The 18284-nt window shown below is 36.9% G+C and overlaps 1 protein-coding gene across 1 annotated transcript in view; it reads right to left on the bottom strand.

The window, feature by feature from the left end:
• AQR (aquarius intron-binding spliceosomal factor) overlaps positions 1-18258 on the bottom strand; it is a 55548-nt gene extending 37290 nt beyond the window's left edge. Inside the window, exons 1-15 of the mRNA XM_040602547.1 lie at positions 18060-18258; positions 17152-17208; positions 15939-15979; positions 14939-14974; positions 12717-12837; positions 11256-11396; positions 9587-9655; positions 8989-9089; positions 8246-8322; positions 6933-6997; positions 4896-5012; positions 3837-3950; positions 2945-3048; positions 2065-2167; positions 898-1018 (exon numbers count right to left, since the gene is read on the bottom strand). Coding sequence (XP_040458481.1) covers positions 898-1018; positions 2065-2167; positions 2945-3048; positions 3837-3950; positions 4896-5012; positions 6933-6997; positions 8246-8322; positions 8989-9089; positions 9587-9655; positions 11256-11396; positions 12717-12837; positions 14939-14974; positions 15939-15979; positions 17152-17208; positions 18060-18143 — 1351 coding nt within the window. The 5' untranslated portion in view covers positions 18144-18258. The remainder of the gene's footprint in view (positions 1-897; positions 1019-2064; positions 2168-2944; positions 3049-3836; positions 3951-4895; positions 5013-6932; positions 6998-8245; positions 8323-8988; positions 9090-9586; positions 9656-11255; positions 11397-12716; positions 12838-14938; positions 14975-15938; positions 15980-17151; positions 17209-18059) is intronic.
• Positions 18259-18284: the final 26 nt, after the last annotated feature.

Genomic DNA, 18284 nt, shown 5'->3' with positions numbered 1-18284 from the left:
ATTTCAGGAATCTCATTCTTCTCATTAATACTTGTTCACAGAGAATATATCCTGAAAACCTCATTTATGCTAAGAAGCTGAACTTAAGGCTTATACCTACACGAAAAAAACCCTCTGAATCAGAACCACATGGAGGAAGGTATGGAACACTCCCTGCTCAAACTAGAAACATACTTTATACTAGTCTTCAAAAATGTGTTGTTATTTGGAATTTCCATGTTCCAAATTAAAATTTTCAGATTCCCAATGAAAATTCTCTTGATCCACATTAAAACAGTTTTTTAAAGCTGGTGAACAAAATTATGTGCCGTTTATCGCAAAGCTTAAAATTAAATAACTCCTTGCTTGCAATACCTGCAGTTTGCTACTTTGATCATGAGCACACTGAGCAGTAACACTAGATTCTGAATTTCGGGTGCATACACTACCTTTCAGTGACTAAGCATACACTTGCACCTTGAACTAAAAGAGTAAGATAATTAGTGTTAACTTCCTCCCATCATTAGCCTTTTTCCCCCCTCTTTTTAAAAAAGCTTTCCTCACCTTAAGAGCAAAGCACAGACAACAGCTTTTCTGCTGCAGGTTGACAACCTGTTTCACCTTACAGTAACTTCCTGTGCGGTACAGCACATCTGTTACCTAGATTACAAGCAAGTACATTTTTTTGTCTAAACATAGGCCTTTGGATTTTTCTTTAAATCAACTATAAACTTGCTAACAATTTCATCTCAGGGTTCCCGATTTACAACTAAAAAAAAGCTGACCTTACTCTAAGATACATGCAGTACTTAGGCATCTTCCAGTAAGTTCTGAAGACAGAATGAACACAGACATCACAACTGCTTTTTCTGCAGCATTTACTGTCTTGTTCAGCATTTACCGAACTACTAACCATACCTTCTCCAGAATAATATTCAGTTGGTACAATATTTTCATCCCAAATAATCTTCTCTGTGGGATAAAGAGGCATCTGGTTGAGTTGCTGAATTTGAGATATTCGTCGTTCATGACGGGATACCTAAAAGAAAGGATGTATTTTAAACTTCTTTAAGTTAAAAAAGGGACAATAAAGCTCTTTTGAAACATGCACATTAAGGCATAAGACTGCTGGTGGTCACTTGCCATTTTCTCTCTCTTAAGAAGTTTTAATTTTTTTTTTATTTAATTACATATAAATAAATGCACACAGTGACATCAGAAGATGAACAAACATACATACAGTCCAGCTATTGATCATAGTACTAGAGTCAACCACTTGGCTGCTCAGCAGAGTATGGCACAACAGAAAATATTCAGTCAAGGCTTAGCAGAGAGTCAACTTCAAATAAAATTTATTTTGCTTTCCACGGTCAACAGCTAACAAACACCGCTCATTCAGCAAGAGCTAGTCTTAACTTCCTCTTGGGTAGAAAAAACCTCATCCCATATTACAATATGTCACCTGAATAAGTATCTCTCCATGGCATCCACAAGCATCGTATTACTACCGTCTAAACCTTAGGGAAGTACATGAACAATTTTTAAGAAAAATCAACAGCCACAAAATAAGCCTACAAAAAAGATGTTAAAAACAGCTATGCCATTCTAATACTGATATCAAATTAGAAGCCTACAGTACTACTGTTATACACTTACTATAAAAAAACCCATTATGTGCATCAAACAGTATTTCAAATAGGCTTGAGGAACCAAATAGGTACTGAATATCTAGATCCACTTTAGCAGGTATTTTTGTTTTTAAAGGGGACAAACAGGTTATTACATAAAGATCAAAAATCTTTCCAGAACTCAAAACCATTGCTGAGATTGCTTATTGACCTTTACAATTACAACACATACTAGTTTCTCAGGGGAACTACATTTATAAATAAACATTTTCAAATAATTAATATGATTTTAAACCTCACCTTACTATGCCTTTCACTGCTATAACACTGCTGTGGTTCACAAGTGGTTCAGCAAAAGGTAATAAAAGGGCTACTTTACTACAGTGTAGTTACTAAATTTATCTACGTCTTCAGTTTGCAAAAGAAGAAATACAAGCAATATTAATTATGTTTTTACCAACAACTCCAGCAGAAACTCCTTGTCATAGCTCGAGTCTTCCCCCTCAGCAAGGGGCGGCAGTAGGCAGAGGTATGACGCCACCCGGTGGAGAATATTTGAGCTGCACAGCAGAAGGCAGAACAGAAGCTTGTGACACACTGAAACTGAAGAGCACTTACCACAGCTTAGGTTTTTTTCTTAAGAAGCGAATTGCAACTATGAATTTAATCAGTGACCAAACAACTGTAGATCAGTATTTTAACTGAAGTTTGAGATACGTTATTTTTTGCATTGTTACAAAGTGCTCTAGAGCACTTCATGGGCGAAGCCCGTTCAGCCACAAGTGTAGGCTAACCACTCACCTGCAAAAAACAGAGCAAGGTGTGAGTGTTTTTTATAGTTTCAAGACATGTAGTTTAAAACAGAACCAAAAAATAGAGCACACACTGCCTCTGTCACATCCTTCTAATCACAGCATTTACAATACAGTACAGTTAACACTGGGGTATACTAAGATTTCTGTGGTAGTTTCTGTACAGAACAGAGGGAAAAAAAGCTAAATTTAAAAAGTTAGTAATTAAATTAGATTAGTTAACCACTGCTACAATTACTTTAAGCAGCTAGCTATTTCCTAGAAAATTAGTACTTTCTCACATTCATTAGAAAAAAGGAGAACAAAAATATTTTTCTTATACTGGAATTCTAGTACTCCACCACTAGTGGACAAACGCTCCCTGTCTCACTATTTCAGCAGACCTAAAGGCACTGTGACGAGGCAGAAAGACCTGAGAAGTCACATGAGAAGTCAGAAAGAAAAAAGGCTAGAAATTTGTTAAACTAAAGCAGACTGAGAACAAAGAATTTTGATTTCATGTTAAATTTCATTGTGATCACTTACCTAAGGGGTCCAAATAACTTCACCAGAGAATCACGAGTATCTACTGCAGCTACATTTGACAGTGCAAAGTCATATAACTCTGGGAAATGTGCAAATGCTGCTCTCTACAAAAGACCAATTCCCCAAAACTGAATGTAAGTATACTAATGAAACAACTTAATAACTACATAAATAGTTATAAAAAAGCATAGCTTCTTCTGATTCATAACATGTAGCACCCTGTGGACACTACTAGGACAGAAATAAAAACCAGGTGAAATCGGTTTTTCTTAGTTAGCACCATCTTTACTCCTGTGCTTCCACACAGTGTCTTTTCTATACACTCTCCTATCAGCACCTGTTCCGTCATTACAATGAAACAGAGCCATGTAGGCAACTAAGAAAAACAAGGAACAAGTTTAATTTCACCATGCTTCCTTGTTTTGTTGTTTTTTTTTGTTAAAACTGATGGGGAAAATTCTGAAAAGTGTAACCATCTTTATATGACTACAAATAATGTGAATTTTTATTTCGTCTCTTATGTACAAGGGACCACTACTGCTACCCTATGTGTGTGCTGATCTTGAAGAAATGGTGCCACCTACTGCGTAATTGTAAATTCATTTCCTACAGCACTTAATTTTCCCTTCTGAATAGATTTAATGGGAGCAGTTCATCTCAATAATATCAAATCAAAAGTGGTCATGTTTTGCTTGAGCACATTATTTAGTCACATAACACCAAAGTGTCTTTGACATGGTATAGGAAACTCAAGTTAAAACTATTTTGTAACACACGAGGAAAAGTAAGGGGTTTGCTTTGGGAAATAACTTAGCCTGTTCCAGATGCAATTTAGACTAAAACAACAAACCCAAATCCTTTCCCTCCCATAAGCCCTTAATCACCTGCCTACCTGTAGCGAAGTAATTCTGTCATAGTGAATTGTTGTCATCTCATTCTCTGTCAAAGCATTTCCAGTCTGATCATTGATTTCAAAGCCAGTGTAGAATTTAAGCATATCTAAAAGCTGCAACATCATCATCCATATAAATTAGTGGATTAACAGTTAAGAGACACCCCACCACAAACAAAAACACAATTCAAGAGGAAAAATCTGGGCACCATGCGCAAACAACAGCTCCTCAAAATTTTAGAAGAAATGGACTAAGGAGTGGTATCTGAATTTCATACTTGGCTGATGCACAAAATTTTGCAGGCCACAGAAATTACAGCACTGCCCACAACCAACCTAGTTTCTTTTACATACTGGGACTTGAAACTGAAACTAATTGCACTAAGGTGATCTAGCCAGAGGTTCACTGAGACACTGAACCCAACTTACAGCTTGCTGTTATCAAAAGGGAGAGGTCTTGCTCCCTCCTGCCCTCTCTGATGCCAGCTCTGGAATTCATCCTACATTTCAACGAGATTATAGAGCTCAGAAGAAGAAAATTATTCAGATATGCTGCTGGCTTTGTGTTCCATCAATAACGACCCTCAGAGAAACTGAACAAATGCCAGAGATGAAGGACAGCAAGCAGCAGGAAAAGCAACTGCGATGCAGGGAAGGGGACAGATCTCCAGATCCTGCCATAAATAGCAATACTGTCTATGACTGAGTAAACCGAAGGACAACAGTGAAAAACTGCTGCACTGTAGAACAGTCTGAGGTCAAAAAACGCTGAAGAATGCATTGGTGACAACTTCTGCTACATGAGGGGTAAAGCATGCAGAAGCTGCACTGTTTTCTAGAATGTCCTTTTAAGAACTGTTCAAAACGAGGACAAGAAATGTAAGAGCAAGCAACACACATAGGTACAGGTAAGAAATACTGCCTGAAGGATTTAAAAAAACATGTAGTTTGCATCCAACAGAAAAGCCTGTCTTAATAAAGAAATATAAACCAAAACAAGTGCAGTATTCAGAGCTGCGTAAGAATGAAAAAGTTATTTTCAGCATCTTTTTATCTCACCTGGCAGAACAGATGACCCTCCTTCTCTCTTTTAGCAAGACTGGACAGGTAACAGTGCACAACAAGATGGGAATCATCCAACACTGTATTAAACCATCGCCGTGTGGGAAGCAAAGCCTGTGGTAAACAACCTCACATTAATATAAGCAATTCTTCAAAATGTGAGAAATGGTTTCTCATAGTTTTCCATTTCAAGGCATATCAAGATAGATATGTAAATAACTACAGCGTTCTAATACCCCAACAGAGGTTCTCATATTAAAGCAGCATTTATGTAAGCCAAGACACCGGTTTTATGCAGGCAAGCTGTTATGAACACAGACTTTTATATGACTGATGAGCACAGCATAAACTTGCCATTACTGAGACTGCATCCTGCCAGTAATAAAAGTAAATTAAATAAAGCAATTGTTGCACTATTGTCTACATAATGACTATGTGCTACCAAAGGTATGTCAAGTGTCTTCAACATTGTTTTAAATGTTTGGTTTCCATACTCATTTCATTAATTTCATGCTTGTCTTTCTCAAGACTACAAACTGTACTTCTTCTAAATATGGTATAGTCTCTATTATACTTTGTAAGATATTCAAATTAGGTCTAAGAATTTTTCAAATTTTAATTAAAAACCTATAAAAGCTTTTTGTAAACAAAACTGAGAACATTTCTTCTCAACGTAAATAGCTTAAGTTGCTATATGTAGCAACTGTTCAACAGCATACAGCAGTACACCTCAAGAACTCAAGAGAAAAATGAGTTGTTCTCAATGGAATCTACAGACTGAATTTAGCCAAAAAGCATCAACATGGTGTTTAGAACTAAGATAAAGAAAATAATCTCTAGTAGAAAATGTTAATTGCCCTGCACAGTAACTATAAACACCAAACTCGGGAAACCCTAAGAACTTTCCATGGGCTCATTGCTTTCAAATTATCAAATCACCAGGTTTTGATGGCAGTCTATATACCGTAATATGATGAAACAGTAATATTCTGAAAAAGACCTCAACATAGGTAAAAGCACCCATTAACACAGGACATGCTACCAAGGCAGAAACACTTGGAATTACAGCTCGTTGAGATGTTCCCGTCACTTAAACACACTTCAAACTGTCTGAATTCTAACCTTCCTGTAGTACCTAGTGAAAACCGACATTAAGTGTCCTGCCTCTAAGCATTCTGCGTAACAGCCAGACTTCAGTTTAACTTCAAATATGTATTTTCTTTTATGAGAGTATCCCTAAGACACATCCCTAAGACAACCACCTCTAACTTAAAGAATTCATTCAATTGCTCCCAAGTGCACAGGCTACTTAAGTGATTTAGCAGAGGACAGTCTGTATCAGTTAAAGATCAAGATGTTTTAAAGTTCCCTAGGCTTACTGTTTCAGAACACTGTCTTATTTCAGAATGTCTTCTAAATGAAGTTATTTTAAAGAAATTGCTACTCATGTGAGAAATTGTAAATTAATGTCTTTTATTTTTAATTCTGGTACTGCGAAGCTTAAAATTGTCCCGCTTTCTCAGTATCTGCTGAAAAATACTGGAAAATCTCACTCTGCCTCCTATTATTCTGTAACAAACCTAGATCACCAAAACTGTTACTTCTAAGTAATGAATTCTAGTAAAATAACAATAGTTTGCATTTCAGAACTGCTGACGCTTTCTAGGACTATATCCCACAACACAAAAGATACTTTATGTGACCTATGATGCATTGAGAAGGACACTTCTGGGTTATTCCTAGCAGATTAAAGTGTCACACATTTTCATCAATTGCCAGAATTATCACCACTACTCCAATTAACAAAGTCTTCTTTGGTGAGCAATTTAGGATGCTAGCTTTCTCTAACAGTTCATCTGGTTTATAAACATTACTGGTCAGTTCCCAATGTGGATGCACTGCTACAAAAGCAACCATATGCACAACTGCGACATAACCACCTGCTAATTGGAATAAGGCTGTAATAATGACTTTATGCATTTAAAATCTAGAGAAGTACACCTGGAAACAGGTTGAAGCAATTTAAAAACTCACCTCAAGATCTAACATGAGTTCAATGAATCTCTCACAATAATGAACTTTGTCCATAGAAATTGGACCTAGACAGAAAAAAAGTAATTTTTTTGTGATTGATCCACACCACAGTATGTTTGTACTTGACCTATTCTTTCAAAATCTAGCAAGTGCTACTAATATACCACTATTAGCTTTTAACAAGATTGAAAAGTTAACTAGCACATTCTTCTCTTTCTGAAACAATCCTTCTTCCATTGCAAACCAGAAAAATTTTGGTTATAAGAATGTAACGGAACCAGAGGTTCAGGAGTGATTACTATCCACCCTGCAAGAAACCCAAGCAACGCGAGATATAAAAATGCAGAAAGATACCAAATGGCCTGTTAAGTGTCTTAAGAACGTCTAACTCCGGGTACTCAAAAATACCTGTTTAAAAGCTGCAATCAAGGTGTGTGCAAAAGGCCTTGACAATATCCAAAGGTACTCAGTGGTGACTACTAAGAAGCCTTCAGAATCATGTCAAAACACATATCAAGTCTACTTTAATGAATATCTATTGCCTAAAGCCTCTAAAGAACTGTTAACGTAAATATTCTTAAAAAGGTCTTGCGTTAACTGAGAAGACAGAGGGAATAGGTATCCTTTCTGAGGAAGACACAATACACAGAATTTCCCCTTACAGCTCACTTAAGAGCTGAAGTTTGCTAAGAGTTTAAGAGCAAAAGCAGAACTCCAGAAAGTGATTTCACCTAAACTGTGCTGTGCTTAGAGCATAATAAGCCTTTTTTGTCAAAAGGCTAACACTTTCCTGTATAAACACTTTTCCATTCTAAATCAGGCAAGCACGTAATTTTGCTTGTCACAATGACTTCTAAATCAAAAACAGTCAAATCTCACAGAATTTCAATTCACTTAGGCTTTTGTTCTTACCACAAATCAACAGTACTAACAGAACAGAGCCTTACGATATGCATTTATACCACCTGTTTAACAAGGCATCAAAGTATGTGTGAAATGCTTTAATGCTGTTAAGAAGGCTGTAAGCACACAATAAATATCAGTACCCAGAGGTATTTTTTTTTTTATTAAGTCCATGCTGAACAGAAAGAGAAGTTTAAAGTAGCTTTCTGCTATTTTATTTTTAAAGCATATACAAATTTGAGTACTAATTTTACAATGAAATCCATGCAGGCAGACATGGATTTCACTAAAAGCCATCCAGATAAGGTCTCCAACCTCAGGTTGGTATCCTAAGAGGTTGTTGCTTCAGCAACAAGGAAGAATTTTAGACAGACTACCAGATAACAAAGTAACATAAGAACCACAGTTACCTGAGACAGGTATTGATTTTAGCACAGAAATGAATTTCTGAATGAGCTGCGAAAGAAATCTTCTCTCCTGATATGCTCTAAAATAATATGACAAAAACATTAATATTCCTTAAATGCAGACTAGAAGTAAACTATTTTTTTCAGTAATACAAATTTAGCTCCTTTAAATTTTATATAATGGTAGCAGGTTGCTTTGAAAGGCACCTAAACTGTTTAGATAATAAATTTTCTTTCTGCATTCAGGCAGACAGATTAGCAGAGACTACATTTTTAAGCGCAGAACTGAGTAGCAATCCATGCTTCTATTGAGTCAAAGAGGAGATGTATGTCACCACCTACACCTTACCACACTGCAACACAAAGTACTGGAACATTTAACTTTGGTGAGATATACACAAATTTATTCAAATTCTTGTGTAAGCCGTTTGCTTAAGACCTAAACATGAAAAAACACAAGTAACTACATGAATACTCTCTTACGCCTTTCATTGTATGGCTTTAAGATTTGGTATCACAAATTCACCGATCAAAATAAATACTAAGTTCTATAACAGAATTTTGCATAAAGACTGCTGGAAAACAAAATAGTTTCCAGGAGACCACGTATGATCTACTCTTACTGGCCATCTTTTTTTAAAAAAAAACTTTTTTTTAGTTGAAATAATTTATTTCAGCTGAAACATAATAAAAGTATGTATTAAGGGCTTTGGATTTAACAGGAAAAAAAGGCTTCTGTAACATACTGCATTCTTGCCTCCTCATCCATTTTCTCATCATTTTTCTTAATTAGATTCCAGAATTTTCTTAGTTTTGGTGTCTTTTTCAGTTCTTGTTCCAGTCGTTTCTGAAATATTAAAATGTTATTCAGTCACCAAGGAACCTTGTTTTCACAAGAGATTAAAAATACAATCCAGTCTTCTCATTAAAACAGAAAAAAAAAATATAACAAGCAAATAAATAGCTGTCCCAGATTTATCTCAGGAAGTACTGCTATAAAACAAGACAGTAATACTGCTAGAGAGTCTAGCCATTGCTAGATGTCAACTCCACTCCCTAGTCCCTGTGATCTCTTGGCCTTATCTACATTATAGCTTAAAGAAGCCACAAGCAACAGAACTTAGCGTTATGAAAAATTACATAATTAATTAGTAATTATAACTACATGGAAATTAGCAACAAATAAGAAAGAGAATTTTACCAAGCACACAAAAATATAATTCCACAGCAATGCAGGCAGCTTTAAATACTAGACTTCCATGATGGTATTCCCTAAGAATTCGCTTTATAGGACTTTGATAATGCCTAGAAGATTGCTTTGCCAGTTTACAGCGTTATGCTTACAGGTTGTAGAGCCATCCACATCGGCAAGGAAATGAGCTGCTGCACCTGACCTCTGATCAAATCCACTTCCTGTTAGAAAGTTACAGACAGAAACCATGTTTTTAGAATTCTTATGTTTTCTGATGCACCTATAATACAAAAATACATCAATGTACATTACCATCGCACAAAAATATTCCACAATTGCCTAACAGGAAACTGCATAATAGCCCTACCCAGTAACACTTAAAAACTGTTGACGACTTTGGCATTTTATGTTCTTTTCACGGATTTTCAGTTCTTAGTAATACTTCAGCAGCAGCCATATTCAGTTAAGTATTTTTAGCATAGAAGTTGACGAGAACTGATGTTCCTTCTTCAGTGATTTCTTATTCTTGGCCTGAGCTTTCTTACTGTGCTTTCTCTATGTTTTTACTCTATTCTTTCTCTCCCAAAGCTCTTCATTTATCTGGTTTCTCCCACTTCATCTACGCTCTTCCCATTACCTGAAATAACTGAATTTTCCCTATAATTTATGTAACGTCAACTGTTTCAAATGTTCCCTCTCCAACTCTGCCTGTGATCTGGACCCACAAAGTCTTTCTTTTTTTTCTAAACTACTGAAAAACTTCCATCGTCATTTTTAATATGTCTTTATGGACAAATACTGAACGCTCAGCTTTCTGAAACCTTACACTTCAGTGCTCCTTACTTACAACACTACTGCGACTACCCTGTTCTGCATATCATAAAGGGCAGCTTCTACAGCAATATGCTTTCACGGGCACTTTTTTACTGGCTTCCATAAATGTTATATGAGAAATGCCTTCTTTAAGTAGGATTCCATATAATCACCACCAAACCCTCCTTTAAGATTAAGATCCATTTTACCATGGCCACTACAGAAAAATACGGCCTCAAACTATACACCTAAAGTTCAGGATGATTACTGGCTCCAGTAATCCTTCCTAATTCCAAAATCAAACACTAGACTTTCTAAACTGTTTTGTCTGAGACACATGATTTTCTTCTTTATTTGTGCAAACCTTGATACATCCTGCGCGCAATGTAAGTAAAGAAAAAGCCCAGTAGCAAGAGAGGTAACAGACTACTGTTTCGTCAACAGATAATTGTAAATTATTCTCCATACTCATTAGTTGGGATCTATAACTGTGTTTTAACTGTAGATTGGGAACACAACTTGGTCAAATGCTTTGTTAAAACTAATGCAGAAGTGCAGATAGAAATACTATCTAAACCAGGTTTTAAAAGCAAAAAAATTACTGTCTTTCTCAATAGTTAATGGAAATCATTTTGTGCAATTTCACAGACAAACTAAAAAGAGCATAGCAGTTATGTCATCGGATTTAAGTGTGAAGTGCCTTTAAAAATATAAATACATATTATTTTTAAGCACCATTTAAAATCAAGTCAAAATACATGCCTTTAAACTGCAGTAAGTGCCAACCCTCCAATTTCAAGTCTTTTCTATGACCTTGTGTTAGAAAACAGCAAACATGATGCCAGAGATAAAGCAATAATGAAAAAGAGGTAAAAGCCCTCCACAGTACCATCTTTTCCTTAAACGGGAATTTTGCTTAATCTGTCTCTCAAGAAACTGCTCAAACTAAATTGCTATTAACACAGAACAGCATAAACACACTGGAAGTATTAGTTACTTTTAACGTACCAAACTATTGAAGCAGTGATCAAGGAAAAGTAGCAGGACTGTCTGTTCATGCAGAGAGTATTCACTGTCACTTTCAACCAGTGATGCTTCCAGTATGCATTTGAAAAAGAAGGGAAAATATTCTGGCTTTTTTTTGAACGTCTACAAAGAGAAGAGGAAGTTGATTTTGAGTCAGGTCAATACAAACCATTTCAATCTTCATTCACATAACACAGTTTAAGTTCTCTAAATCCACTTAAATCTATAGAAGGAAGGATTAGTTTTTCTCTTTTTCATTTATTCTGACCAAGCAGCACAAGAACAGACTTAACAATATCCTCACACTGTGGGAATGCTTTTAGTGGGACTACTGCCTTCTGCACAGTCTAACACAAGTGATGCATAAGACAAACTCAACAAGAAGCACAACTGGAGTAGATTGTGTTGTGGGAATCACAGAATCATTTAGGTTGGAAAAGACTTTTGAGATTGTTGAGTCCAAAATGTTCAACTGGCGATCACACAGAATTATCATACAATGACACTGGTTAGAAGAGAATTGGTAGATTTTGGCCAAAACTATGGCAGCTGTTTAGTGATCTATAAAAAAGCAAGCAGGTAAAACCCACCAGAGATTAATCACAGTTGCGGAACCCCAATTCAGCTACTTCAGCAGGAAACAGGATATCATTGAGACAAAACGGTGTCTTTACAAGGGCAGCCATGTACTAAACAACAAATTTAATTAAGCTGTTTGGAATGTAACAGACATGTGTCACTGCATCTAGTACATATGCCAGAATAAAGACAGACACAGACATCATATGAGCAAGTTACTAATCCTTTGGCTTTGCCAGCACCAAAGTAATAGCACTACTATCAGAGTAACTGCACTTCTGAAATAATGCTTGCATAGCTCTTGTTGTTGAGATGGCCTGTGAGGACTGGACCGTTTGCAGGAACACTTAAATAATTTCTAAACCTATTATTACAAAAAACAGTAAACAGAAAAGTAGAATAAAAGATTATCTTACTATAAAATTTCATGCAAAAAAGCTACAAAAGCATATCCACAGGTTTTAAGCAAGATGCTACTGGATAGTATGTTAGACTTCTAGCGGCGCCTCCTTATATCCACTGATACAAAAATCCTTTTTTCTTTCAATATCAGAGCAAGAATTCTCTCCAAATGCCTGACTTCTGTCAGGTGCCAAAAAAGCAAATGATGATGATGATGATGATGTAAAGGCATCACACAGCAGAACAAAGGACTCATGCACTAGAAGGAATCAGGTGATTTTCACCAGTCCATTGCTTCCTCCAAAAAGAATACACACTTCACCACATGAGACATTCCAGCTGAGGTACCATTTACTTTTAACACCACAAGCTTTGCTACTTTCTGTCAGTATAAGTGAGCATACCACAAAAGCTGCAACTTGCAGATCAAAGTCTATTCTAGCTGTAATTGAAATTGGTTACCTCCCACGCAGGGACATTCTCTCTGAACTTCTCATTCACCATACAGCAGATTGACATTAAATATGCCTTACTGGACACCTCTGGAGAATAATTCATCCATAGGTAATTTTCAAGGTACTGGCTGTGAAGAGACAAAGAATATTTCATTAGATGCTGCCACCCACACAATCTGTCACTCATTTAAGAGCGCAGTTATCCACAGGGGTTTTTTCCTCCTTCTCCTTAAAGCCATCTTTTATAGTTTGTGAGTAGTTCCTGAAGTTACCTCTCATCTAGGTCGCTGCAGCAAAACTTTAGTTAGAGTCAGTAACTGCTACAAGAGACAGAGGAGTTTCTTACCGGGAAGACATACTCACCAGGTTTTCAAGTGTGACAAGTAGCCACAGCCAAGTACAAATTCATAACATGAATTCATATTGATTTTCCAAAAGGAGAACAAAATAGAAAAAACTACACTTGTATAAAGAATGCCACATGCAGCATTTCCCAGCATAAGACACAAAGGACAACTACTGCATAACAGTATTTGTATAATTAAATAACCTTTCTTGTAAAAAATTAGGTATCATCTAGAAAGATTTTGTGCTTCTTATCATATAAAGGCAATAAACATAGTACATCACTGTATGACTAAAATATTATCAGAATGATTGTTTTCAAGGTGAAAAAAAATTACCGGACACTGGAAAATAGCAGCTTTCCAGCAACGAGCATTTCTTCTTCATGAATATGGCACACTTCTCATAGAATAAATTCTTAAAAATAGATCTTAGAGATGACAGACTATTTGAACAAACAACTGTCTCCCTCCTTTAACTTCTTCTTGAAGTTACGCAGGATAGTTACTCCCGAGGAGGCAATCCCTAAATCCATCATTCTCAACAGCACACTTTCACCTTGTTCCTGATGTCTTACAGTAAGTTACTTCAATAGTTTCACATAAGACAAGTACCAGAGATGGTGGTGAAAAAAGGCAGTGAGAGTTGTATGTAACCAGAAGCAAAAGGCTAGCTAATGGTCAGACAGGGATTTATACCTTCTGGGAGCTCAGCCACAATGTGCAGCTTCAGATGGAGCTGAGACACATAAACAGGCATATACAAGATAAAATACATACTGCTTCCTAAGAGCCTGGATCTGCCAACAGGAGTGGGGAACCCCTCCCCAAAAATCCACAGAACTCCACACATCATTTCACCCCAGAATTCCAATAAACTTACATTTTAGTAAAAATACTATTATGCCTCCAAGTGAGGATAAACATGAAGGACAGGAAAATACCATGTGTGTGAAGATAGGAGAGCTTAATGGACAGATCAAGGGTGGGGAGAAAATCACTTACAGGACAAATGGCAGTAGATGGGGCTATAGACCAGTAAAGTACTGAAGTTACATTACAGGCTGGTAATATTAAGAACGTTCACAAAAACAATAAACACCTCTAACTCCATGGTATTGCTGGCATACAAATTCTAAAAGTCTTGCTACCAGCATGCCATTTGTTAGTCTCAAACCATAGTTTGTTTTTTCTTCTGCCTGTTCTAATAAAGAAGCAGGAAACAGGAAAGTTTGTTCTACATGGTACTACTCACATATTTCAGCCTTGTGAAATAAAGAATCTATCTCAACCAAAAGCCATTTCATTCTATCTGCTTACAAGACTTGAGAGATAAAACAGAGACAAACAGAACATTAAATAATGTGGTTTTAAACATGTAAATATTGCAAATATTTATTTTACATCATTTTAGACATTCTTTACAAGTTCTTCCAGTAAAGTCTGAAGTAGCTGTAAGAATCTTCTAAACAGATTTCCATTTCAAGTGAAGAAAATGTTAGTAATGTTGCTGCAGCACAATTAAAGAGTCTTACTCCAAAAACTTCCTCTGACTTCAGTCAGTTCTGATCTAAGGTTTAATGACACATCCCAAATTACAGGTCAAAACCTTGGGTCCAATTCATTCATAGTTTCTTCTTCGGTGCTTCACTTTCACTAGAAATTCAGAATCATAAACCAAGATACTCTGATATGTTACTTATGCTTATAATATTATTTCTTCCCTAAATTAAGCTCTCCTCATGTAATTTTCCTAGGTACACAATTCAAGGCTTGAGCAAGTAGGAACAAATGAGTATACTACTTTCAAACTGACTACATCTGCTTCTCATCTTTACAGGTTCCTATCAAAAAATAGCCTAAAATTTCACTCCAATTAGCTTACCTGAATTCAAGAAGCATTATCTTTCTAATAGCAAACCTAAAAAAAACCAAACAATCAATTAACACAGGAAAGAAAGCCTCCCATACACACCTTTGTAGAAACATCTAGGAATTATTTCTGCTCCCCCCACTTCCATGCAAGTGCAACCACTTGAATGCAGAAGCAACTGCTGGGGAAGCTAAAGTTCACGTGCTTCATTAAGTTTATTAAGCAAACAGATTTACATTAAAAAATAAATCCATATAGATCTTCTAAATATGAAGACACTGCTTCCAATAGCCTTGAAGAGATAAATTGCTAGAAGCTGAGAGTGTCTTCTTGAAAACTACAACTATATATTTCATCAGTTTGTAATAGTATCTCTTCTTACTGACTGGAAATGAAAGCTTGTTCTGATCCTGTATGGCAATTCTTTAATTACTTTCATGAAGGAATAATAAACAGAATTCTCTCCAGAGCTCAAACTTCCCAGAAAAGCTCCAAAGAACTACAGTTACAACTTTTCTGTACACAGCTATAGAATGCAGTTCATCTTGAATTCTTTGTCTCTTCCATCTAACATTACAATTCACTAAAATGAGACTTGCCCTTTAAAAACCCAGTAACAATAATCAGGGAACAAGCGAAAAAACTTGAGGCAGCAACTGCTCAACAGATATTTTTTTTCCTCTACACACCTCAGTGACGAAAGAAGGGATCAGTCTTCTACAACTATCACAACAAAATCAACATAAAACACAAAAGATTACCAGATCAAGGAACCAAACAATACTATGTCCACCCATCACATTTAAGGATTATGAGCTCATGAACTTTCTTTTTGCCACATTCAGACTTTGAAACGCCATAATGATTAAATGATTCAAACACACTCAAGTAATTTTCATCTGCTTTCAACATGTTAATGCATTTTAAAATATTTTACAAAACATTAAAAACCACTTCAATGCAGAAAATGTTGGAATGTTTGTTTATAAGCAAAAGTGACTAGTGTACTTACTTTGACCTGACAATTTCTTTTGTATACACATCTTCAATAACCTGTGGGAAAGAACATTTCCAAAAAAATGGTCAAGAACTTTATGTACTTCATAAAGTGATTAGAAATGCATTAAAACATCTTACGCACTCAAAATTACTCTAAATTAATTACTCTCTGCTTACTGCTATTTGACCAAAATGCTGTAACAACTATGTCTCAGCTCTGAAGAGTCCTAAAGCTTCATAGACATACACTCTCACAAAGGAAGTTAATCAACTTAGGAGAAGGCATACAACGATAGAAAACTGACAGGACCTTCATTCAAGTTATTCTGAAAGAATAACCTACACCTCACTGAGATTTTTATACAAACGTCAAAGAGATTAAAACTTTTTTTTATTTTTAATCTTTGGCTTACTGTTGAATTTAAAGAACAGTCTTCAAGAACGAAAACTGCAGAAACTTTGTCATTTGTTGTCACTGTTTCTTTTAACTGACATTTAACCAAATCCAGCCATTTTTACTTAGTGCAGATTCTTTCATTCCTGTTGGAAGAACTATCTGTTACAACAGATACATTCTTACATCACATGACAATCCAGCTGCTTATGTACATCCTAGTTCTAACAATTGCAGACAAACAGTATCACAAATACTACAGTGAGATTGAGTATACTGAGGCTGGAAAGGAAGGGTTAGCCAAATAACCACCCGGGAAAGAAACCTAATGCTTAAGAACCCCACATGATAGAAAACCAACACAAAACCAAACACATCATGCCAAATTTTAAACATTCAAAACACACACATCCACCAGAGCAGTACTAAAGTTACCTGATCAAAACTCTCTGAGGAAGCTTTTAGAAAGAAGTACATAGTTTAGTAACGCCTGCATCTTTCATCCTTCTTTGATTTCTAAGAGGAACACCTCCTCAAATATCTTTTAAGCTCAAAGGAGGTGCTCAAAAATCTTGCATTCTCCTACGGTCTTGGCCAAAATAAACTGAACAAATCGCATACAAAAGAACTGCAGTGCTATAGCACACCTTTATAACAGCACCTACATTTATAAACTAAAAATATATAAATACAGCGTGTTAAGCAACTGTTGACCTTACAAGCAGTCTTCTACACTCTTACATTAAAAAAGCACCATTGGACGTTGGCACATCAGAAAAGGGTTGATCCTCATTTTTTTATATCCCAACACAATTCCAGTAAAATTATTTACCTTTGAATCAAAAGACAATTTTTTCTTCACATGTGGAGCCCAGTATTTATTTGCTAACTGCATGGAGGAAAATATAAAAAAAAATTTAAATATATACATGTTCAGTTGTAGCGATACAATAACTCTGTAGCACATCTCATTCCAAAACTTTATTTCACTAGTACCTTGCTTCATTTCAGCTTACGGTACTGCAGGTTACAAAATTATGTTTTCCAAGAGCAATGATTCTCAACCACGTAAGGTTTTATGCCCAACCCAACAGAAATGCAAGTCCCTGTAAAAATTTCAGTTGCATAGACTGGTATATAATAAACACCTTTTTTCTTACATTACTTCTAGCAAATCCCTCAAAAATACCCCATGATCTTTCAAGACATTGCAAACCCGAGGCTGAAAATTATTACTCTGCCACTGAGAGATTTCAAGGAACTAGAAGCTATATATAAAGATCTAAAATTTCAAGGCTATTCACTGTAGCCATCACTTCACCAAAACTCCTGAGCCAGTGGCAAGTTTCCTAAGCAACTTCATTCAACCTTCCTCATGCTGTAGAACAGGAAGGAAAGTGGCATTTCCAGCACAAAAGATGAATACTTGTATAAAACCACTTAAAATGTTCAGCAACGGGAAACTCTCAGCAACTTTCCACGGCCTGGAACAAACCTGACTGATGTTGTAGTGCTGCCCTTGTAGATTCCTCTGGTCTGGAAACGCGGAGGGCAAACACCCCCTCACATGTAACCCTGGTGTCAAATCTTTCTTCGTTTAGGACGAGCCAAGGCTCTTTCCCTCACACCCACCGACGGCAAAGACTATTAAACACGGAGGCGCGGCCGCTGCCGGCCGGGCCCCTGCAGCAGCCGGCCCAGCCGCGGGAGAGGCGGCCCGCAGACCCCCGCCGGCCCTACCTGGGTCACGTACTCCGCGTTGATCTGTGACACCGTGGGCGCCACGATCTTCTTCGGCGGGGCCGAGGCCGCCGGCGCCGCCATGGTGTCGCCGTCCCGAGCCGCCGGGCCGCACAGCCGCCCGCCGCCGCTCGCAGCCCGGGCAGGCCCCGCGCGCAGGGGAGGCCGAGCGGAAGCACCGTGCGCGCGGGGAGCAGCGGAGCGGGCAGCGCTTCCGGGGCGAGG

The sequence above is a fragment of the Falco naumanni genome, chromosome 7 (genome assembly GCF_017639655.2).
Source record: "Falco naumanni isolate bFalNau1 chromosome 7, bFalNau1.pat, whole genome shotgun sequence".
NCBI lineage: Eukaryota > Metazoa > Chordata > Aves > Falconiformes > Falconidae > Falco > Falco naumanni.
The sequence above is the reverse complement of the archived record's forward strand: the minus strand, read 5'-3'. Positions and strand labels throughout refer to the sequence as shown.